This window comes from Camelus ferus, chromosome 12 (assembly GCF_009834535.1).
Source record: "Camelus ferus isolate YT-003-E chromosome 12, BCGSAC_Cfer_1.0, whole genome shotgun sequence".
Classification (NCBI taxonomy): domain Eukaryota; kingdom Metazoa; phylum Chordata; class Mammalia; order Artiodactyla; family Camelidae; genus Camelus; species Camelus ferus.
In genome coordinates, this window is record NC_045707.1 from 19,366,482 (window position 1) to 19,390,999 (window position 24,518).

General features: G+C 34.4%; 2 protein-coding genes, 1 non-coding gene and 1 pseudogene across 3 annotated transcripts; 3 read left to right on the forward strand and 1 right to left on the reverse strand.

Annotated features, from left to right (window-relative positions):
* Window positions 1-316: 316 nt before the first annotated feature.
* LOC116667608 (olfactory receptor 6C75) lies at window positions 317-1,770 on the reverse strand. The gene has a single exon (XM_032493045.1). It carries the CDS (start codon window positions 1,692-1,694, stop codon window positions 732-734), a length of 963 nt encoding a protein of 320 aa, XP_032348936.1. The 5' UTR covers window positions 1,695-1,770; the 3' UTR covers window positions 317-731.
* Window positions 1,771-9,389: 7,619 nt separating this feature from the next.
* On the forward strand, window positions 9,390-10,435 carry LOC116667610 (olfactory receptor 6C3-like). Its single transcript, XM_032493051.1, has one exon. It carries the CDS (start codon window positions 9,406-9,408, stop codon window positions 10,339-10,341), a length of 936 nt encoding a protein of 311 aa, XP_032348942.1. The 5' UTR covers window positions 9,390-9,405; the 3' UTR covers window positions 10,342-10,435.
* An 11,252-nt stretch (window positions 10,436-21,687) lies between these two features.
* LOC116667830 lies at window positions 21,688-22,632 on the forward strand (annotated as a pseudogene).
* A 479-nt stretch (window positions 22,633-23,111) lies between these two features.
* TRNAD-AUC lies at window positions 23,112-23,182 on the forward strand. The gene has a single exon. It is a non-coding gene; the product is annotated as a tRNA-Asp (tRNA).
* The last annotated feature ends 1,336 nt before the right edge of the window (window positions 23,183-24,518 follow it).

Below are 24,518 nucleotides of genomic sequence, written 5' to 3' on the forward strand. Positions count from 1 at the left end.
TGAATTTTATCAGGGTAGCTTAATTTACCTTCATAGACCATGGCTTTCCTTTTCCAGTATAATTGGTAAAAACAGCATAACCTTCAGTTAAATCATCTATTTTTAGGAAATATTTTCAAAGGAAAAATAAGGAAAATTCAATCTCTTCTGTTGCACAGAAAGTGCAATTATTTTCCGGGAAAACTAATACAAAAGTTAATGCAGCCTCATTTCATATAGCAAGTTTAATAATTCTTAAAACGTATTTTACCTGAAATGTCTATTTAATTTTGCAACACATTTTAATTATATTTTATTGATAAGTTGAAGGAGATATTTTAATCATGCTTTTAGACTGTATACCATATTTTCGTGCTGACATAGAAGAAATTTTAGAGATATTAAGATACATATTTTTATTTCACATAAAATTTATTTTTGTATGTGGATTTTAGTAAGCTTCTTATAGCAATCTCTATTCTTGTTTGAATCCATAGTCAACCTTGCTTTGATATGAGAAACAATATAGATTACTGATATCTAAATATTTGTTACATGGATGCAAGTTGATTTTTCCCATATAACTTAAAATAAGACCTTGTTTTTAGGCTAATAAGAGAAAGGGGCATTGAAGATATATACATACGTCTAACTGAAAGAATGAATTGAGGCGCTTCAAGAATTTATGTAGCGAAACTCAGAGTTTTTCATTTAGCTAAGTTTTCAGAGGTGCTTCTTTTACACAATCACAGTCATTTATTTAAAGAGAAGGCCATTCTCTGGACCATGTTCTTGAAGGTTTGCTTCACTTGCTGATTTCGTAGTGTGTATATAAATGGATTCAAGAGGGGAGCCACTGAGGTGTTGAGCACAGCTACTCCTTTGCTTAAAGTCACTCTTTCCTGGGCAGAAGGCTTAATGTACATGAAGATGCAGCTGCCGTAAGAGAGGGAGACAACTACCATGTGGGAGGAACACATGGAAAAGGCTTTTTTCCTTTGACCTGTGGAGGGAAACGTCAGAATTGTCCGGATGATACAAGTGTAGGAGGGAATAACTAGTGTGAGGGTGACCATGAGTGTTACCACAGCTAAAAAAAATGCCATGAGTTCTAGAAAGCGAGTGCTTGTGCAAGAAAGCTGCAGAATTGGAGAAGAATCACAGATAAAGTGATCAATTATATTGGAGGCACAGAAATCCAACTGCAGCAGCAAGATTATTGGTGGAAAGATGATCAGGAATCCTGCGAGCCATGAGCTAAAGACTAGAAGTATGCAGACTCTGCTGTTCATGATGGTCGTGTAGTGCAGGGGTTTGCAGATGGCCACGTAGCGGTCATAGGACATGGCGGCCAGAAGGTAAAATTCCGTCACCCCCAAGAAGATGAAGAAAAACAACTGCGGCACACAACCATTAAAAGAAATGGTTCTGTCCCCCGTCACGACAGTGACAAGGAATCTGGGAATGCAGACCGACGTGAATGATATTTCTAGGAATGAGAAGTTTCGAAGGAAGAAATACATTGGAGCCTGCAGATGGGGATCTGAAAGGGTGAGGGTGATAATGATCAGGTTCTCAGTCACACTCAGCATGTAGGTAACAAGAAGAAATATGAAAAGTGCAACCTGCCACTGTGGGTCATTTGTCAATCCAAGAAGAATAAATTCTGTTACTTCTGTGTAATTTCTCGGTATTTTCCTTCTTTCTAATGACATTCTTTGTTCTAGCTGTAAAATAGATGAAGATAAAAAAGAAAGCTATGGCACCAGCCAAGAAACACACACACATGCATGCACGCACACTTGAAAATATTGCTGCCTTGTGCTTTTAGAGAAAAATTATTTTGTAGCACATAGAAACAAAATACTTTAAAAAACTCTGTAATTTATTATGATATATATTAATTCACTATTCTTAAGTTCCTTCACTGTATTCTCACACATTTCAGTATAAATGTCTGTCTTCTGAATGTTTGAGTATATTCCTGAAAACAACAACAAAAAATAGAGATTAAAGCCTCAAGTAAAACTCTTATTTAGAGCTTCCTTCCAACTACCACAATATTCTTGAAGATACTCTTTTGTTGCTTTCTTCTTCATATACATTTTAAATATTTCCATTTTTGTATAAGCACTTCTCTCTCCTTACCCATTTGAACTTTCATAATCCTCGGAGACAACTCTGTTGTCCATCTGATAGAGTAATGCATCCCAGAGAATAGTATATAGAGGTATTTAATGGATGAGTGGGTTTTCCCAGTCTAACCTCAATGTCTACACTGCAAGACACTCTAGTTTTAATTACTAATCTATTATAATGGTGTCTTGTAAGAATGTAAATATACTCTTAAGTCCTAATTTTATTTTTATAAACTGCCAGTGTTTTTACTTATTTCCAAAATCGTTTTGCACTTCTCCACAGTATTGCTTATTTTTTCCTTCAGGGATAATAAAAGGGAATAGTTGACATTTAAGGTAAGTTTTGGAGAGGCAAAGAATCTTCTTTTCTTTTTTCCCACTTTTGGTTTCTAATATAATTCTTGGTAGTGTAGAGGATTTGTTTAATTATTTGCTCCCGTCTTAAGTTATTCTTTTCCATTAAAGCTTTAGATGTGCTGTCATCTAAGATACTATTTTTCAACACTTACATGTCCAGAAAGCCTGCCTAAGTGTGTAAGGCCTCATTTGTTTTGTATACTCTTCAGAGGTTTAGTGATACTATTTTGTCAGCATCAGCCAATTAATAGGATAATGAACTTACAACGTTTGCCTGCGTAATTACTGAGAGGGATATTTTCCCACTTTCAATCATCTATTCTCTTTGTGGTCATAAGCTATGCATCTTCTTCTTGTCTTTTACCTTTATATGATGAATACTAACCTTCACTATGTATGAAATTCATATTCTGAAGAAGTAAAACATAAATATCTCCTCCAGATAAAATACATCAAGAAGATTATTTTGAATATTCTACAAAAATGATTACAAGGTGTCCTAATACTAATTATATTAAAAGTGATTATGAAAAGATATATAGGCAAGAACACAAAAATCATAGACGTCCTATTAATCACAAAATATTTATATTATAATAAACAAAAATGTTGCAAAAAATTAAATTGTAGTAGCTTTAAAAGTTTCTTCATTTATATATTTCATACAAATTGTGTAGTTTATTAATTCAGTGTGCATAATTGAGATTACTTATGTAAAGCATAAATACACACTATTACAGCAAAAAATAAGTTCCTAAAAGAAACTGTCAAAAAATACTTACTCTTATAGCAAATATGACTGGTTTAGTCAATATCATTTCTAATGTCTTCTTTAATTTCTGAAAACTAAGTGCTTTGGGATTTTTAAAAGCCTTCGCAATCTGTTTCTCCCCTGTCATCTTATATTTATAACCAAATATCCAAAATATTGATAATAAAGACTAATTCTCACAGCTCCTCTATGGCTTTTACAAAAAGGCCATTTATCAACCCATTTCTGAACATCAACCCAAGTTTCTCTGAGGGTTTGCGTTCCCACTTATCCTGCCTGTAGGTGGGTAGGTGGTATCCTACCTATTGTCACTTGGAGAAGTATCACCTTGGTACTTGAAATAAGTTATAATTGAAAGGACAGCTGATGTAATGTCTTTCCAAGCTTCGTGGGCAAGATGATATGATCTTTTGGGCAGAAGTAAAGTTACTCAGTCTAGCCATAATTTTATCTCCATTACAATGGACTCGGGGGGATTAGCTGATGAATAAACAAAAAAGGCACGGTGGAGATTGGTGTTCTCAAGACACTAAGCATTAAACAATGGTCGGAATCAGTACACAATTTAGAACAAAATATTTAGGTGATAGTGGCCTGATATCAGAGCAGAAAAATATATAGAAAGATTTACATTTTTTATAATAATTCATAACTTCCCAAGGAGTAGAAACAGTAACCAAGTGGTATTCGAGATTAACAGTTTCTAAGTGGTGGCAGACTAAGTTGTGAAAAAGTGGGTTTTTCTCCAATCATAAGGAAAATATGAAGACTTCATTGTGATGTTTTAGACTGAGGCTGAGGTCTCCATTATTCTACACCGTAAAAGATACCAGACTTGCCCTAAAGGTTTTATATCTTGCCCCTGAATGATGACACAGAAAACCTGATCGTGACTAGAATCACTATCAGTTACTCATTCCATAATTAATTTAGTATGTGTTGGGCTCCAGCTTACTTTCTGAGAATACAAAGGTGACAAAGACAGCTCTTTGCATAATTTTGACTTCTTAGAAAAATTGTGAGAATTCGACATTATTTTTGAAATCTCAGATTCCCTTTCTCTTGTTCAATACAAGCAATATTCTCTCCCAGCATTATTTTACTACTCACTACTTTGATCTGAAAAGAAATATATAATATTCCACTTACATTAATTATTCAAGACATATTTTGTCGCTATTTAATCCAGGAGTTCCATAAAACATACATATAGTTTAAATTAAATGGAAATTGGGACTGTTTAATGATCTTAAAATAAAAGCAACTTTCTGAACAAAGATTTTTAAGTTATTCTTACTGTTTCTTTGGGAGACAGATGAAGTTATTCATGGTATATGATTAAGCAAAATGCAGGACATATTGAAGAAAGAGACTATTAAAAAGAACTTGACTAATGTGACATAAACATGCTCACGTTTAATAGCAAACATCACTATTGTACTTATCTGATGTTTATCTGTAGGCCAAAATGTTATTTAAAATTATGCATCTTGGACAACATTTTATTAAATAAAGCTGCATGGAAAATTACTTTAATTAAAATAATCATCAAAAATTAACTAAACTGAGCAAATCGTCTTAACTTGATTACATTTGCAAAGACTCTATTTCCAAATAAGATCATATCTAGAGATTCCAGGTGGACATGGATTTTTTGAAGAGCACTGTGCAAACCAGGACAGTGCTGAAAACAAATACTTCTAATAAAAATCGTAAACAATAAGATATCTCTCTTGAGCATAGCAATTCATGTGCTTTCAATGTTTTTAGTAGAATCTGCTTTTATATCAATATATTCAATAATGGATTATAAGAACATACACGTTTTTAAGAAACTTCTCTGAGGACCATCTTAAGCAGTAAAAATACCAATGAAAAACACAAAAATGTAAAAAAAAGTGTGACATTAAATAGGCCATGTAAAGGGTATTTGTTTAAGGTGAGAATTGAAAAAAGAAAACAGAGCATCACCTCATCTAACCACAGCTGAGACAGTGTGTAAAGGATAACAATTTTTTTTTCTTTTGTGTGTATGTGCCCCCTGGGAAAGTTCCCCCTGTATGATTTTGGATTTTTTAATACATTTTAGAGAGAAGACACATTTGCAAATATCAGGTCCATTAATGGATCAACTTTATGTAAAATAGACAGAAGTTCATATGATACTTCCAACTTCCATCCTATAGTCCAGAGTTTCCTGTGATACTCTTCATTTGCATATTTATAACTTCTTACCAGATAGGGAGAAGCCTTGCTCATGTTTAGAAAATATATATACTTATTTGTTCAAATCTAATGAACATATAGCGTAATTTTAGAATTACTTTAACCCATATGCCTGTGAGAAGTGAATCTGTCACTACACTGCAGAGTTTGTGATTTTTTTTTTAATCAGCCTCAGATTATCAAGTCAAAGCAGTTTTCCAAAATTACTTAGGCCAATACATATCTTACCTGCCCCATTTATTGTATTTATAGTATTGATCATGCCATTCATTTGTGAAACAGTGAGATTGTTAACAAACTCAGGTTTGGCAGCTCACTGCTCAAAAGCCAATAAATTTGAGAGGCAAGTGTCAGTAGACAGGAAAGGTTTTAACCAGAAAAGCTGGCAATCAGGGGAAATGGTAGACTCATGTCCGGAGATCAGCTTGGAAGATTCTGCTCAGCCATGACAGTTTCTAAAAGGAAATATGGAGGGGAGGAATCTGAGTGAGGGGAGGAATCTGAGTGACTCACTGAGGCAGGAGGTTGGTTCTGCCTCAGTGTCCATCACATGCAGAGGGCTGGCTCTTCAGATGCTATCTTGCCCCGTGATCTGCCTGCAGGATTGCTAAGGGGGCTGCTGGGGATAGAGGGCTAATCATTCTTTAACTGCTTAATTCTTTATCCTTACTTCTTTTTATCTAGGAAAAGAATCAACAGGTTAGACAAGGTGTGGTGTGCATTGAGAAGAGTGTAAGTCAGGAGTTAGTTTCAATTGCTTAGCGGTCACATTGCTGTAATTAGGCTCTTTTAAGGTCATAAGGGGGACAGAAATAGGAAAGGGGCAAAAAAGCTGCTTTCAAGATTTACTTGTCACAGTATGGGTTCCTCTTCAGTTTCAGCAACATCCTGGGAGATATTTTAAAAAAATTTTCACTTAGCGAAAGTCACTTCCTGTGGGCTGTTCACTGCTCTGTGTGTGTTTGAAAATGCATGGAGTCATGTTTCCACCCCCACAGAACCACACAGGAGAGCTGTAACATCTCACAAAGTCCCTTATGTTGCCCCATTGCAGTCAACCCTTCATCCCTCTCTCAACCCTGGCAACAACTGATTTGTTTTCTATCCTGATCGATTTGCTGATCCAGATTGTCACACACATAGAATCCTATAATGCTCAGCCTTTGAATGATTCTTTCACTTAGTAAAATGGACTTACGTTTCACTCATGTTGTCTGTGAATCAGTAAGGGGCTCTGGTGCTAAGCTTGTTTCTGGTGGGAGGGATTTTGACTCCCAGCATTTCAGAGGCCAAAGGTAATTTTGATGTTTCTTTGTTGTTGCTGCTTTGGTTTGGTTTGGTTTCATCATCACCACCAATGATTTTTTTTTTTTAATTAGCAAAAACTTGTAAAACTTTTCATATGTAAGGCTCTTCCTTCTTAGCTTTTCCATGGCTTACCATCTCCTGGAAAATGCCAGACTTGGATACATGCTAGAGGTTTGAAAATACTCTGTGAGCAGTGAATGCATATGTGAGAAAAATTACCTCCTTTAAGTGAGGTAATTGCAGAGTCTCTAGAAATGCATGACCAATTTCACGAAGCAGAGAAGCAGGATCCTTCTGTTGGCAAGGGAGTCTAGGTGGAGCCTCCATGTTCAGATGTTCCGAGTCATCTGAGTCCACAGATGCCTTCAATCCGATTCTCAGTCCCTACTCTTTCCCAATCAACACCTTAACATTCACCTAAGACACATGGAGAGGTTGTGAATTACATCAGTTTTACTGTTACGGAAACTGTAGGAACAGGATTTCATATTGGCTGTGCCATCTCTTTGGTTACGAGGTAATTGATACATTGAAGTTGCGTTTTCTTTCTTTAAACTGTCAAATGCATTTGGAAGCAGCCAGCCCTCTGCATAGGCCAGATATTCATGATGCAGCCTTCTTTAATCTGTTTTAGTAGTGATTTGATCCTAGGTGAGCTCTGCCTTGCTAGTGTGTAAATGCAGACTACCAGGGTTTCATTGTCTAATGAAATCATTGCTGACTTCAGACCGCACAGGTTGATTATTGGTTAGATTCTAATTGCTTTGGGAGTCTATTACTTGGATATGCTCTCCGTATATCAAGTGCAAATTAGACTGAGTTCTGTTTTTGTAAGATGTCACATCTATTTTGATTATTCTTGAAATAGTCAATACTTGTGGTAATGGAAGTGATTATTTTGTATAAGTCAACGTTTAGGTCCTCTATGGGATACAGAGATGAACGTAACCATTCTCAAGGGAGATGCACGACAGAGAAGAGTTAGGAGGCTACTGAAAATGCCAAGGGTGACTTCCACAAATCCCTCATGGTCTACATTATGGCAGAGATGTGCTCTGACTTTGCCTTGTTCCCAGGAGATGAATGCATGACTCTCTTCATAGCTCAAAACAACCAGACTTGAAAATTTATTAGTACAACCAGAGGGACACCAGATTTAAGAATCTGTACTCATAATACCCAATAGTGTCATATCCCTGTCAGTTCTCTCTTTAAATATAACTTTATTAAACTTCTAGAGCAACATTATTGAAGAGGACTATAGTATATTTCCAGATCTTCTTAAGGTTTCTGACATTCCATTTTTATTTCCTAAACTATTTCCCTTGAGTGTTCATAAAATAGAGAAAGTTTAATCAAACTTAATTAATATGACTTTGCTAGTGTCTGGCAGAGAAGCAGTGATGTTCCAGTCTATTATGCACAGCAGAACTGTGGCTGTCTGAAATATGTAGAAGATAGCTGACGTGATTTTAGCAATCCAAATACAGAGAATGGTGTATCCAGCTCAGCTGGGGATGAACTGAATAGGTTAGGATGAAGGAGAGGTTTTCCTACACATTTCTGGAATATCCTTATGGATAGGGTGTCACATGTGAAAATAAATGTGAGGCAGAACTCCAAGTCAGTAAATCATTTTTTCATAAAGCTTAATAGCTGTGAATGAAGGATGTCCAGACAGAAAATGCACTGGGCTACAACCTGGGTGACAGAGCTGCTGAGATCTGAGGCAAGTAGTTATTTTTCAATTTGTGCTTCGGTGCCAAATGAAAAATGAATAAATACTGCATATCCCTTTAAGCTCAAAAATAAAAATGTTTCCATATATACATTTCTAGCAAGTTATAGAAGATGTCAAACATTAATGATTTCAGTAGAATTATAAAACAAATTATTAAGTGAGAAAGTGAATATATTCTCTGTTAAATAAAATGTTAGGTTATTTATTCTATTTTATACTAAATACATACATATATTACTAAATAATATGTATACAGTATTTTCATTTTATCTGAATAGCTCCATCAAAAAATATTGGTAATGAAAAATATAAGTAATTAAATTATGTAGTAAATAAATATTTTAAACTTTATTTTATATCCTAAGAAAATCATTCATTGAGTTCTTACATCATAAAAAGTAATGGGTTGATGCCTTAGTCTTCTAAGTTTATTTGCATCTTTTAATGGAATTGAGATCATCTATTCCTGTCTTTAGCTGGTAGTATCTTCTAATAAATACATCACATAAAAAAGGAAAAATGTGTATTTTATATGATTGTTTTGAGAAAAATGCAATGATTTGCATAAATTGGACAAAGCAAAAAGTATTGATTGAATTTGCCACCTCTCAATAATGTGACTTACTTTATGAAGATTTCCTAACTTCTACTAGATTTAAATAAGAGAACGAGTAAATAAAGCAGGACTCACAAATATGTATTAAGATATAATGCAAATAAAATAGTCAAGAGAAAATAACATCAGCATGAATTCTAGAAAATGTTTTAGAATTGTATCAATGATGATGATATTCATCATGATGAATTATATCCTCATCTCTTCCCTTTAATACACTTTCCACCTAAATGTCTTAAAGAAGGAAAAATGAGAAAGAGAGAGGGAAATGAACCACACAGGGATCACAGAGTTTGTCCTCCTAGGCCTTTCTGATGATCCTGACCTTCAGATTGTGATTTTCCTCTTTTTGTTTATCACATATGTATTAAGTGTCACTGGAAACCTCACTATCATCACCCTGACTTTGCTGGACCTCCATCTACAGACACCAATGTATTTCTTCCTCCGAAACTTCTCTTTCCTAGAAGTCTCCTTTACCACTGTATGTATCCCTAGGTTTCTGGGGGCAATTATCACCAGAGATAAGACTATTTCTTTTAACAGTTGTGCAGCTCAGCTATTTTTCTTTATTTTCATGGGGGTGACAGAGTTTTACATTCTAACTGCCATGTCCTACGACCGCTACGTTGCCATCTGCAAGCCCCTTCATTACACAGCCATCATGAGCAGGAAAGTCTGCAGCCTGCTTGCACTGTGTGCATGGCTGGGTGGCTTTCTGACCATTTTCCCACCCGTTGTGCTTCTCCTCCAGCTGGATTTCTGTGCCTCCAATGTCATTGATCACTTTGCATGTGACTATTTTCCCCTTTTGCAATTATCTTGCTCAGATACGTGGTTCCTAGAAGTAATGGGATTTTATTTTGCTTTGGTTAGTTTGCTGTTCACCTTGGCATTAGTGATTTTGTCTTATATGTACATCATCAGGACTATTTTGAGAATCCCATCTGCCAGTCAGAGGAAAAAGGCTTTCTCCACATGTTCCTCTCACATGATTGTCATTTCCATCTCTTATGGAAGCTGTATATTCATGTATGCTAATCCCTCGGCCAAAGAAAAGGCATCTGTCACTAAAGGGGTAGCTGTTCTCAACACGTCTGTTGCCCCCATGCTCAACCCCTTCATTTACACCCTGAGAAACCAGCAAGTAAAACAAGCCTTCAAAGACATGGTCTATAAAGTAATATTTTCTGCCAAGAAATGAATTTTTTGACAAAAATAAAGGACACTCTAAAGAGCTATTAGGTTAAATCTTGGAATTCCTGAATGTCATACAACTATGCTTGCTGTTTATAGTCTCTTTAGTTGCTTTAAACCCACATTACAGTTAATGTATTTTCCTAATCTATTTCTTCCACTTCCGTGCCTAAGTTTCTCCAGTGCATTGTTCATTGACATTTAAAAATATAAGAAAGGTTATTTCTCCTACAGAATTTTCTGGAAATGAAATGTATTTCTTTAAAACATACTTTACAGTCTGAGGTAGAAAATAATTTTAATTCTTTTAAGTATCAGTCCCTAAAAGGATCCTATGATTTCACATTGTAGTTCAAATGTAGAGTTCCAGAATTAATGTCTAATTTGTTGTGTATTTTGAAGATGAACATTGATAATATGTTGAGGAGTAAAGACTCAATATGTTCGTATTATTATATATTAATTTCAGTCCAAAGAAATAATATGTACTATAATATTGCACATTAAATGTAGAGTTTTATACTTTGTTAAATTTAGTGCTTATTTTCAAGATAAACACTGTTCATTATATTGTGTAATATTTATATAATTTCTGTATTTTCTGTTTTCTATCATTTTTATAAAATATTTATATTAAAAAATTCAAAAGAAATGCAAATAAACTTAAAACACTGCCACTTTACTGAAGTCAAGGATCATCTTTATGAGTTATTTTGATTTCTTTGTCAGGTGTTCATCCGTCTCCATTCCTTTAGGGTCTGTTTTTAGAGATTTATTCATTTGTTTCATTGGGACATTTTCCCCTTTCACCTGTTTCTTCATGTTCCTTATAACGTGGTGTTGTTGCTTACAATTTGACAAAACAGCCACATCTCTCAGCTGTTTTAGACTGGATTTGTAAAGGCAAGACCTTCCCCATTCTGTCCACTAGAAATTCTGGGGACTGCTCAAATCTTTTGTGAGGATGTGTCTTCTCAGATTTGTGTTTGGAGATTTCTAATCGGAAGATTTTTGCCCATTTTATGCAGAAGTAACCTATAATCTCTTGCTCTGTTTCTGTCTGCTGTAACTCAGTTGCTTGAAGAAGTCACACAGCTCTTTTTGTTCTCAGCAGCCTCTGGGCATCTAGAGCATGTGAGGTACCATAAGGGCCCCAAGATGGGCTAGAGAGACAGCAGTCCTCCAGCAGGCCCTGAAGAGCCCAGATGTGGGGCACGTGCTCCACATTTCTTCCTTACGCTGAGGGAGAGGCCACTGAGTGTTGTTTGCCTCAGACTACTAGAAATTGGTCTGCTGGTATGTACGATTTTCAAAAGGATCCTCTTATACTATTATAAAACATACTTTCTTTAAATTAAATCATTGTAAATTACTTGAGCTTCACTTCATAGCCTAGAATATGGCCAGAGTTTTGTAAACACTTCTTGTGAATTGGAAAATTATATGTAATGGTGAGTGCAGTGTTCTATTTGAGTCCGCTCGTCTATTTGAGTTCATTAATCACATGATTTAAATCTCTACTTCTACTGTTTGTGTTATTAATGAGTTCTTTAAATCTTCCAAAGCGTCTCTGTAGTTCTTTTGTTCTCTTTGTAGCAATGTTTTTATTTTTAAAAATATTAACTCTGTTTTTATGCAGATGCAAATTGGGATTGTTACTTTTTATTGGACATAACTTTTTATCATTAAGAAAAACCATTGATTCCTCTCCATGTGAAGTATACTTTTTTCTGTAACATTTACCTTGACTAATACTGCTATAGTTCTACTAGCACTTAAAAATCTATGTAGTTTACATGGCATATATTTTCTCTATCAGTCATTTACTTATGAGTGGATGCTAGCCTATTGTGCAGAACGTCTGTCACCAGGTGCATATCTTTGTACGTTGGTCAGCTAGTTATTAGGTACTCTCAATAGGGCCGTACGTATGGACAGAGGAAGAGGATGTAATGCAGGAGAAATTGGTTTTGAAGACGTCTGAGTCATCTGTTTCTAAGCTTTACTTCTGCCTTCTGGACCTGCTCAAGTCTGAGCTCCCAAGTACTATCTCCCTTTGATGATAGATCGCTGCTATAAATTACCAAGTTTATAAATTAGAAAGTCCAGTAACACTCTGTTGACTATGGGAACTCTAATGTAATGGTCAGTTGATGCTCTGTGGTTTGGCCTTTAGTCTCTACTAAGACCCAGTGGCAAGCTCAGGTTTGTTGTTTCAAAGGAGAATGTTTATATGTAAAAGATTTTTCCATAATCAAAGTTTGTAGTTTGAATCTCCACCTGTGGGAAAGCGGAAGTGCCTTATAGCATCCCCTCTGTCACCGAGACTTCAAATAGCACTGGAATTGCTGGGTCATTTGCCAAGGTAGAAGAGCACTAATACTAAAACCAGCACTAAATTTCATGTGGGGAACAGGCATGCAGTAATGATCAAGAGATCTTGAGAAACAAGGCCAGTATGAGAGGTTTAAGCATACAGATAAAATACAGTATAAGGCTTGTATAGTGAAAACAGGTACTGAGGTAGGAAAAGAGAGAGAGATTATTAGAGTAAAATAAAGTAAGTGACACAATTCTCAGTATACCTATTTGCATAGTATTAACTTTTGAGATATTCTCATTGTTTCACATATTTCAAAGATGAAATTAAATGGTCAAAAATGGGGAAAAACCTTAACATTGAAAACACACAAGTGAATATAATTTTAAAATAAACATGAGCTTGTTGGGTGAAGAACAAAAAATTGATACAAGTAGGTTTTCAAGATAGCATTTTGAACAGACCATCAGTAGGACAAGGTTTGCAAAGAAGAATGAACTTTTTTAGTACGTTTGTTTTTATACTTGCAGTGTCACAATTCAGAAACTGTGTGTATTGTGGAATTGAGTGACTGATAGGATAATAGGTTTGTTGGAGCCAGGTTTCTCACTGCAGAGAAAGAGGACACAATGTGGTATAAGAGAGGAAGTGAAAAATCCTGTGTTATTGGACTGGAATAAGAATGGTGTGAGTCAATTCCTTTTCAAATATATTTCCTTTCTCTATTTCCTGCAAGCTCCAGGGAATAATGATAACTCTATAGCAAGAACCACACAAACCGTCCAGATCTTGAACTCAGAGTACTATTTCTCGCTGAAAATAACTTCTGAGAACTGGAGAAATGGTTGACTCCAGGTGAATTCCAGGACTCAACATTGTAGCAACAGGAAGAGCTGGAGTCACACCAGTCAGAATGGCCATCATTCAAAAGTCCACAAATGACAAATGCTGGAGAGGCTGTGGATAAAGGGGAACCCTCCTGCTCTGCTGGTGGAAATGCAGTTTGGTGCAGCCACTGTGGAAAACAGTATGGAGATTCTTCAAAAGACTAGGAATAGACTTACTGTATGACCCAGGAATCACGCTCCTGGGCATATATCCAGAAGGAACCCTACTTCAGGATGACACCAGAACCCCAATGTTCATAGCAGCACTATTTACAATAGCCAAGACATGGAGACAGCCTAAATGTCCATCACCGGATGACTGGATAAAGAAGAGGTAGTATATTTATACAATGGAATACTATTCAGCCATAAAAACCGACAACATAACGCCATTTGCAGCAACATGGATGTTCCTGGAGAATGTCATTCTAAGTGAAGTAAGCCAGAAAGAGAAAGAAAAATACCATATGAGATCACTCATCTGTGGAATCTAAAAAAAAAAAAACACAAAAATAAAAACGAAAAAATAAAGCATAAACACAAAACAGAAATACACTCATAGACATAGAAGACAATCTTGTGGTTGCCAAGGCGGGCAGAGGGTTGGAAGGGACAGACTGGGATTTCAAAGTTGTAGAACAGATAAACAAGATTATACTGTATAGCACAGGGAAATATACATAAGATCTTATGGTAGCTCACAGAGAAGAAATGTGACAATGAATATATATATGTTCACGTATAACTGAAAAATTGTGCTCTACACTTGAATTTGACACAAGTATTGTAACATGATTATAAATCAATAAAAAATGTTAAAAAAAAAAATAAGATCTGGAGTATCTTATCATTCCAAAATATAAGTGCTCCGAAAATGTAGCCACATGTCAAAAGATAAAGATTCACTTAGAAGTTGTTCTTCACTGACAATATCAAGACATTTGGAGCAATGAACTGAATGATGATAAAAATAGACAATAACACATTATGTAGAAAAACACTATAAAAAGTGCATAAATTGATACTAGGATTAGAGAATAAAATGCTTTTCTTTATGGTAAAATTCTAATAAATGTAGAAAGAGTAATGGATTTAGAAAAATCACATTTGTTTTAATGTTATATTATTATATATTGCCATCAATAAATAGGTTAGAGAACAAATAATAAGGAATGATTACAATAAAAGTTTCTTAGGCAATATAATATTCATACAGTCAAAATATCCCTGCACTACAGAGTAATTTTTAATTTCTCAGGAGGGAAAGTAGCTTTACATTGGAAAACTTTACAGTAGAGAACCACATTAATAAATAATAAATATTACCATTGCTGACAATCTAAAGCTGATGTGAAGTACCTCTCAATATGGTGTACTGAGATGCCTCAGTCCCACTGACTATTTGACTGTCCATGGACAGCTAAGGCACTGTCTCAGCTCTGTCTGGTAATGTAATTTGCCCTCCCCTTTTCTTCAAGATTGCCTTGGCAGTATTGTCTTTACTTTTTACTTAAGTTATGTGCCATCAAGTAAAATCCGAAGATAATAAATGTGTAACAATTTTAATTTTACATCAAAAAAATATAAACACATGGAACCAACAGAAAGAACAAAAATCGATTATTGTCTGATACCCAGAAGCCCTAATCATGCTCCTATACTCGGAATATTTTCTTTGAACTCCTTCTTACTTAGGACTGATACTGATTTTTAACTAAATAATTTTCTAGTGAGAAATGTTTTCAATTCTTTGACATTTTTGATGCTTGGATTATGAACCAGTTTATGATCCGGCATATGGTTAGTTTTGGTAGCTATTAAGTGTTCTTGAAAATAAAATAATGTAGGGAAGAGTGACATCAGCAAGGTGGCAGAATAGGGGGCTCCAACCCCCAGCCTTCATATTCCAACAGAAACACCAATTTAATAACGGTCCATAGGAGAAAATACCTTTAGGAGTGCTGCAGAATCCAAGAGACAAGATAAAGCACATTGGTGGAGCACAAAGAAGCATTGACAAAGCTGTGAGAAGAATAGTTTCACTGTTTTTGTGAGGACTTGTCTTTAACTCCCTTGAGTAAATACCAAGGAGCAAGGCTGATGGATTGAAGGGCGAGTGTGGTTACTTTTGGAAGAAACTGTCAAATTGCCTTCCAAAGTGGCTTTCCCATGTTGCATTCCTGTCAGTAGTGAATGAGACTGCCTGTTGTACCACGTCCCCATTAGCATTAGATGTCAGTTTTAGAATAGATTTGGCTGTTCTGATAGGTGGGCAGTGTAGTCTCCTTGTTTTAATTTGCATTTCCCTGATGACTCATGGACATCTTTTTTTTTTTCTTCCAGTTTTATTAGGTAGAATTATTACAGTTTAACTGCACATACACATTACATTGCATGTAAATACATATATACAGTATACTGCACATATTTTTTTAGTTTACATATATGTACTGATCATTGCTTCTAAGAACAGATTAGAGCTTTAGCTTTTTAAACTTAACTAGTTATCAAAGGAACAAAGCCAACCACAAAGAAAGAATCAACAGAATGCAGTAATTTAATCATAAAGGACACTCAAATGTGTTTATACATATTCAAGAAATCAATCATCTAAATTATAAATCATTAGTTCATTTGTCATCATCTTCTTCTTCTCCTCCTATTCCTACATACAAATGATATCATATGGCATTTTTCTTTCTGTTTCCAACCCACTTCTGTTAAAATGACAGTCTCCAGTTCCATCCATGTTGCTGCAAGTGGCATTATTATATTCTTTTTTATGACTGCGTAGTGTTCCATTGTGTATATGTACCACTTCCTTCTCCAGTCATCTGTTGATGGACATGTGGGTTGTTTCCATGTCTTGCCTTATTGTAAACAGGATTCATGGACATCTTTTCATATGCTTATTTGCCATCTGTATATCTTCCTTGATTAAGTGTCTGCTAAGATCTTTTGCTCCTTTGTTATTTAGGGTGTTTTGTTATTTTATTGATGAGTTTTAAGAATTCTTTGTGTATTTTGGATAATAGTCCTTTATCAGATGTTTCTTTTTACAATACTTCTGTGGCTCTTCTTACAATTCTCTTGTCATTCCCTTTCACAGCAGGAGTTTTAAATTTCAATGAAGTTCATTTTATTCACTGTTTATTTTGTGGATCACACCTATTGGTGTTGTTTCTAAGAGGTCATTGCTATCCCCAAGATCATAAAGGTTTTATCCTATGTTATCTGCTTTCCTGTTCTTTTCTAGTTTCCTGAGGTGGCAATTTAGATGATTAATTTTAGATTCTTTGTATGTTCTAATATGTTTATTCCATGTTATAAATTTATCTTTAAGCACTGTTTTTACTGTATCCCACAAATTTTGACAAGCTGTGTTTCCACTTTTACTTACTTCAAAATATTTTAAAATGTATTCTGACACTACTTATTTGTTCCACGTATTATTTAGAAGCATGTTGTTTAATTTCCATGTATTTGGGGATTTTTCTAGTTATGTTTTTGTTCTTGATTTATCGCTTAATTCCATTGCAGTTTGGGAGCAGACATTGTATTATTTCTATTTTAAAATTTTGTTTGGTGTATTTGATGGCCCAAAATGCAGTCTCTCTTGGTAAATATTCCATGTGTGCTTGAGAAAAATGTGAATTTTGCTGTTTTTGGCTGAAGTACCCTATAGATATCAATTTTAACCCGTTGATTGATGACATTGCTGAGTTTATCAATGTCCTTAACTAATTTTCTACTTGCTGCTGGGTATGTTCATTTCTGATGGATGAATGTTGACTTCTGCAACTGTAGTAGTGTATTCATCTGTTTCTTTTTGTAATTCTATTATTTTATACCTCACATAGTTTGATTACCTGCTGTTAGGTGCATAGTCATTAGGAATTTTTAGGTCTTCTTCAAAAATTGACCCTTTATCAAAGAGCCGCTTTTATATAGACATTTTATTTTATGAGAAAACAAAATATAACATTTACACATGAGATTCACTCATCCAAGGATTTTAGTCAGCAAGGAAAAAAAATGATCTATTCTCAGAGAAATCTTGGTTTAGGAATTTTAGGAAACCTCTTCTAAAACATTTCCATGTTTAGCTATTTCTTCATAGATAGTATGCAAAATATTCCATATGCTTCTGGCCTATTTCTTACACCCTCTTGTCTCAATGGACATTGTCCCCCAAGTTTCTTGTTTCAATGTTGGTACAAATGTTGATATCATGTTTATAATCCTTAGTGTGTTTTCCTCTTGGCCCCTGTTGACAGACTGAGTTCACTGGAGTATTTCCCATGAGCCTGGGCATACATGGTGGATAAAATAACACGTGGCTCATGCAGGTTATAATCAATGCAGAAATTGTATCCAGAAAGGCTCAAAGTAACTGCATTTCTTCTTCTTCCCTATTTTTGCTCCCATGGCTATAATGGAAAACATATCAAAGAAAATTAGAGACAGAAATTAATTCCAATGTATTGATAGAGAGTGATTTTTAGAAATGCTAGATTTTTTAACTTAAAACTGAAATAGTTGATAGCATTTTTTAAAAGTAATTTCAACCAGCTGCTATGATGTCTCTGTACAAATAGAGGTAAGATTATAAAGTTAAAGCCAGTGAAAACTTTCCTTTCCTTAGCTCTGATTTATTAATTCTTAGCTTAATTTTTCATCAAATTGACTTGAATAATGTGAGGTTGTTATTCCTTTCTGCATTATGAAAATTGAGCATGTTTATTTACTGTTTGTCATAGTAATTGATTTCTTTATTAATTTTCAGAGAATTACTCTCGTAGTTTGGGCCTCCTAATTGAATGTCAGTTTGATAAACAGCATATGATTTAGTTTCAGGCAGGAAGAGTTTAGAATTCCAGTTTCACCATAACTAGCTGCATGATCTTGTTCATGTTATTTAACCTCTCAGTGTCAAAGTTTCTTCAAATATAACAGTGTTATCATAATGAGTAGATGAGATAAGTATGTAAAACCTCAGCATTGTCTCTCAGATGAGTTTCCTCAAAAATCCTTATTATCATTTTATAGTGGAACTATCTGCCTCTAATGTGATAATTGACTTTATTTTTAGGAATAAAGAAGATAATGGGGATTACTGTGTGGGAGTATATGCTATAAAATTGTTATATAATTTAATTTTAGTTTATATTTACATTAGCCCTCACAATAGTTCTGTGAATTATTATTCTCATTTCCATAGTGAGAAAAAAAAAAAAACAAACCTAAAACTCAGGGAGAGTTGTATTTTTAATCCATTTCTCTTGGAATGCAAAGTCTGTAGGCTGTCCCAATAATCACACACATTATAAATTAAAATTAAGTCCTGATGCCAGTAATTCATATAAGAATTGCTTTTCCTTTTCAAGTTATACATTATCTTCAATTATAGATACTATTTACAAACTGAGACAATCAGGAGAGAAAGAAAACATCTCTATGAAAACCTACAGATTTTGAGAGTGATTTAGGTTACAACAGTTTTTCTTTCATTATTCTTATTCATACCGGTTGGTACTTTGATCTCACTGACTTGATCTGCCTCCCCCTTCCCATTAGGCAAAAAGCAAGGTCATTTTTTTCTTTCAAAACACTCAGAGAAACAGAATTATGAATTATAGGACTATTCGAAGATAATCTTAAAGTAATAATTTGAAAATACTCTAAATCGATTCTTCATCTCAAGTATTTTTTTCATGCTGTCATGATGAAGTTCATGATGAGTTCTTACTCAGCAAACAGAGTCAGAAGTAGAATAAATCATTCTAGAAAAAGAATTAGTGTTGTTACAAAGCCAAACTGTTACCCAAGATATCAAAATAATCCAATGCTCTGTTCTTGTCTCTGACAAGTTAACCTAGCATACAGACCTAACACCAAGAAAAAGATCGTCAGGGGAAAGACAGAGAACTTGGAAAACTGTGTAGTAATGTTGAGGGTGAAGATTGTATTAAGGATATATGTGTTCACAATCTCACTTATGACTTCTTAGGAGTTTTAACATAAGAAGAGAAAATTCAGTACACAAAGAGAATGTGGGAAGATAATCTAAGTTTCCAGTTATATTGTGGAATTTAGGGAGCTTCTCACAATTTATACAAAATAAGAAAAGACAATCTCTTGATCTTTGATAGACATTGAAGTATAGTTGCTTTTTAAATTGGACAATTTGGAGAATGCTGTTTCTTATGATTTATAATTTATTCTGAAGCCATCATTATGATTTGTTATGAAGCCATCCTTATGATTTACTATGGAGTGGCAGAAGTGTCCTGAAAATCATTTCTAGTTGTTTTATTTAACACAAGGGCAAGCATTTGTTTGCTGAACAGGTTAATTTTCACTTGCAGTGAGCTACATGCTTGATTCAACAATGAGATTTCCAAGATACTGAGAATTCATTAAAAAGGAAGGAATAGAAAGGAATATGAAGTTTGTTATCATAAATCATAGTTGGACTAGGGAAAAATGTGAATGAGTAGTTAGGAAGGAAAGTCTGAAAGGATGTCTTACTGACTTGGATATAGCCTTGATTACTTTCCCAGAAACATCCCAGAAATGGTTTACAGATCAAAGAGTCACACACAGCTATGAATCTCAGAAGATTGTTCATTGAGAACAACAAATTTTACATTTGTAAGTATCTATCATTCTTCAATGGCCATAAATTTATTCACAGAATATGTAATTATAATGTCTGTTTTTCTTCTAAGTGCTCATAAGCCTTTTTCTCTAGTCTCTGAGGAATAGTGAAAGAATAAGTTCATTTTCTTGTGAACTTCACATGCTCTCGCAGTAGCCTTGGCCACCACCCATTTCAACTGGAATTTTCCTTAATTTGAAAGCAGCAATACTTTTTTGCTAGAAAGTGAAGTAAGTGAAAAGAAAGCTCACGTATGTAAGGGAAGAAAACAAAGTTGAGAAATTTCATAGTATTACGATGTATTACATACTAGAAATCAACAAACATGTATCTTGAAATTAAACATTCTATTGTAGAAAATTCTCTCCTGACATTGGAATGTAAACCTGACCATTTAATGTGAATTCACAGAATTACTGATATAAAAATGTACTGAGGAAATTTATTGAGGAAACTTAGCTTCTTTTTAAAATAAATGCATTATTATTATTACTACTGTTATTTAGGAAGACAAAATCAAAGGTTTTCATTGTTATTTCATGATTACTACAATATGCTGACAAAATAGAACTTCCTTTAAGTAAATAAAAGGCAAAATATAAAAATTTATGAGATAGAAATTAGAATATATATAGAGAGAGAATACTAATATCACTTAGATGTGAGAAATTTTGGAGAAAAAATTTTGATGGAGGATAACGTTTTATTTTAGACATTTGTACAGTTTGGTGTTCTTAGCCCATAACGCAGATCCAAAACTCAGTGTCTAGTCTGCCTCCTTTCTCCCCTGGACTCGCTAATATCCATTATCTGTGGCTTCAGAGGAGGAGCAGGAGGTTAGGAAAGTGACTGTGAGAGTGGAAACTCAGAAACCTGTCACATTGTTAAAGATTTAACTCCAATGACTTTCAGATTTGGGAGACATACCCATTTGAGTGACCTTTTTCCTGACACATCTGGCTTTTCTATATTACACTAGTAAATAATATTACAAGAATTTGGGTGACAAAAATTAGGAAATTAGATGCTTTTATTGGAGTGGAAGAAAAGACAAGGTGTTTCCCAATGGGAAGGGAATCATTTAGGGGAGGCTTTTAAGAAGTAAACAGGTAGCATTTCTATTCCAGTATTCCTAGGTTTTAGAAAAACCCAGGTTAAAATCCCTGCACTTCCCATTTACGTTCTGTGATTTGGATACGAGTTTTAAAAATTGTTTTAATCTGTTTGCAATCTGTCAAATAGGGATTTTATAAAGAAATATTCTATGTGAAACAGACTCTGGCATATATGGTAAAAATCTTACTTTAAAATATGTCATCTATTTTCATTAACTTCTTTTAAAAATCTCCTAAATTAAATTAGCATGACATAATAGTTGACTTCCAGAGGCAAATTCCAGTGCTATCTGTGGGTAATCCTCTTTTCTTTAAGTCTTCTCTTTGTGTTTCCTCTTGTAGTTGACACAAGAGAAGAGGAAAAAAAAAAATGAGGAACTACACAGTAATAAGAGAGTTCATCCTCCTGGGACTGTCTGATGACCCACAGCTTCAGGCTGTCATCTTCATCTTTCTGCTCATCACCTACATGCTCAGCATCACTGGGAACCTGACCATTATCATCACCCTGACCCTGCTGGACTCCCACCTCCAGACCCCCATGTATTTCTTCCTCAGAAACTTCTCCTTACTAGAGGTGTCATTCACAACTGTCACTATACCCAGGTTCCTGAGCACCATTGTTACAGGAGATAAAACCATTTCCTTTAATGATTGTATGGCTCAGTTATTTTTTTTTCATTCTCCTGGGAGCCACTGAATTTTACCTGCTGGCCGCCATGTCCTATGACCGCTACGTTGCCATCTGCAAACCTCTGCATTACACAACCATCATGAACCAGAGAGTCTGCATACTCTTTGTCTTCTCTTCTTGGCTCATTTCATTCTTAATCATATTCCCTGCACTCATGTTGCTCTTAAACCTTGATTACTGCAAGTCTAATATTATTGACCATTTCGCCTGTGATTATTTCCCCTCCTACAACTTTCTTGTTCAGACACCAAATTCCTAGAAATAATGGGGTTTTCCTGTGCTGTGTTCACTCTAATGATCACTTTGGCACTGATATTCCTGTCCTACATATATATCATCAGCACAATTGTGCGGATTCCTTCTACCAGTCAGAGGACAAAGGCCTTTTCCACATGTTCATCCCATATGATTGTCATCTCCATCTCTTATGGCAGCTGCATCTTTATGTATATTAAACCCTCAGCAAATGAGAGAGTGTCTTTGAGCAAGGGTGTGGCTGTGCTCAACACCTCAGTAGCCCCCATGCTGAACCCCTTTATTTACAGCCTAAGGAATCAGCAAGTCAAGCGAGCCTTCACGGACATGGCAAAAAAGACTGTCTTTCAAATGCAAATGAAATGATGTGGTGTAATGAATTAGAGACACATTGCTGGGAAATTTTAAAATTTCAATAGCATATTCAAATCACAATGGCCTCCTTGCCATCCTTGTTTATTCTGTCTTTTTTCTAGTAGTTTACAAAAATATTTGTTTAGTATCTTTCTCATTCAATTTGCATAACTTTTCTTAAGTCTTTCTGACTCTCATTCTTCTGAACACTTGTTAGTTGCAACTTCTTAAACTAAAAACTTTTAAAGTAAAATTGCATTCTGAGTTTTGTTTAGGAAAGAAATAATCACCAGGAATGGAGGACATTGTATAAAGATGGTTATGATATTTCACTTACTTAGTTACAGAAAACATAATCTTGTGAGTTTCATTTATGTTTGACAGAAGTTCCCTTTACCATCTTGCAGTTTCTCAGGAAACATTTTTTAAATGCCACGTAATTTACTGAAAAAATCTGAAAGTTTTTTTTTAAAGCTAAGAAACATTGGGGGGAAGGTATAGCTCAGTGGTAGAGTGCCTGCCTATCATGCATGAGATCCTGGGTTCAATCCCCATACCTCCATTAAAAAAATAAATAAACCTAATTACCTCCCCCCAACCAATATAAAAACAAAACAAAAAATATCTTAAAAAAAACAAAGAAACATTACTTGTTCCTTAATTTAATAGAGGATGTCTAAATAACTTATTCTTTGATTTTAAAAGTATAGATATAGGGGAAGGGTATAGGTCAAACAGTAGAGTGAATCTTAACATGCATAAGGTCCTGTGCTCCATCCCCAGTATCTCCAGCAAAAAACTAACTGAACAAATGAACATAATTACCTACCCACTGAAAAAAAATTTAAAAACTAAAATAAATAAATAAATAAATAAAAACTATAGATTTTTAACAATATGTACTTCTGTAGGGATAGTGCTACATAGAGCTCCATATTTCCAAATCCCATACTAGAAAATAGTGAAGAAGTAGCCACTTTAGATTTGTAGGATAAATTCACTTTCTGTAATTCCATGGAAGGTAACCTCCCCTTTTTGATTTGCTGAAATATATATATATTTATATATATATATATAAAATATATATTTCTATATTATTTATTTATATATTATTCATATATATAAAACCTTCTCAAAATTTGGACTATTTTGAAACAGGGCATTTATCCAGATTATTTTATACCTAAATAAAATCATTCAAGTTTTGAAGAAAATAAAATCTTCGTATCAAAGCAAAATCTTCCATTTTATATAAAATTAGGATTTCATCTTTTAAAACACTCTAACATTTATTCTGCTTGAGGCATTAATAAGTGCCTACAGTATTTTGAAAAGGGGTGTGCGTGCGTGTGTGTGTGTGTGTGTGTGTGTGTGTGTATAAACTGAAATAACGATTATGGATAGTAAAAAGTATTCTAAATAACAAAAACCAATTTTTGGTAATAGAAAAATAAGCCTAATTAGTGGTGCAACATTCCTAATACTCATTATGAGATACATTTACTGCAGAGATAAAACACAAGGATTTGTTGAGAAAGAAAAAAAAATTGAAGGGGATTCAAAATATTAGAGGAAAATTAAATTCATTTCATCCTATCTGAAGTATAATTTCTATATTAAATAAGACAAATAGTTGACAAACTTGAGGTTTCTATACCCTCTAAGCATATATTTCCCCATTGGTAAGTCAAGTTATAAGTCCAGATAAATCAGGTATAAACAACTTATTACAGGGAGGGAAATAAATCTATAAAGCATATAGCGTAATTAGCTATCAATAAATTGTAATAAATATTAATATTGTTCTATATATCTAACTGCTATACTTATGAAAATGTAGGGCTTATATTTTTAAGACAAGAACACTTAACATGAGATCTACCCACTTCAAATTCTGA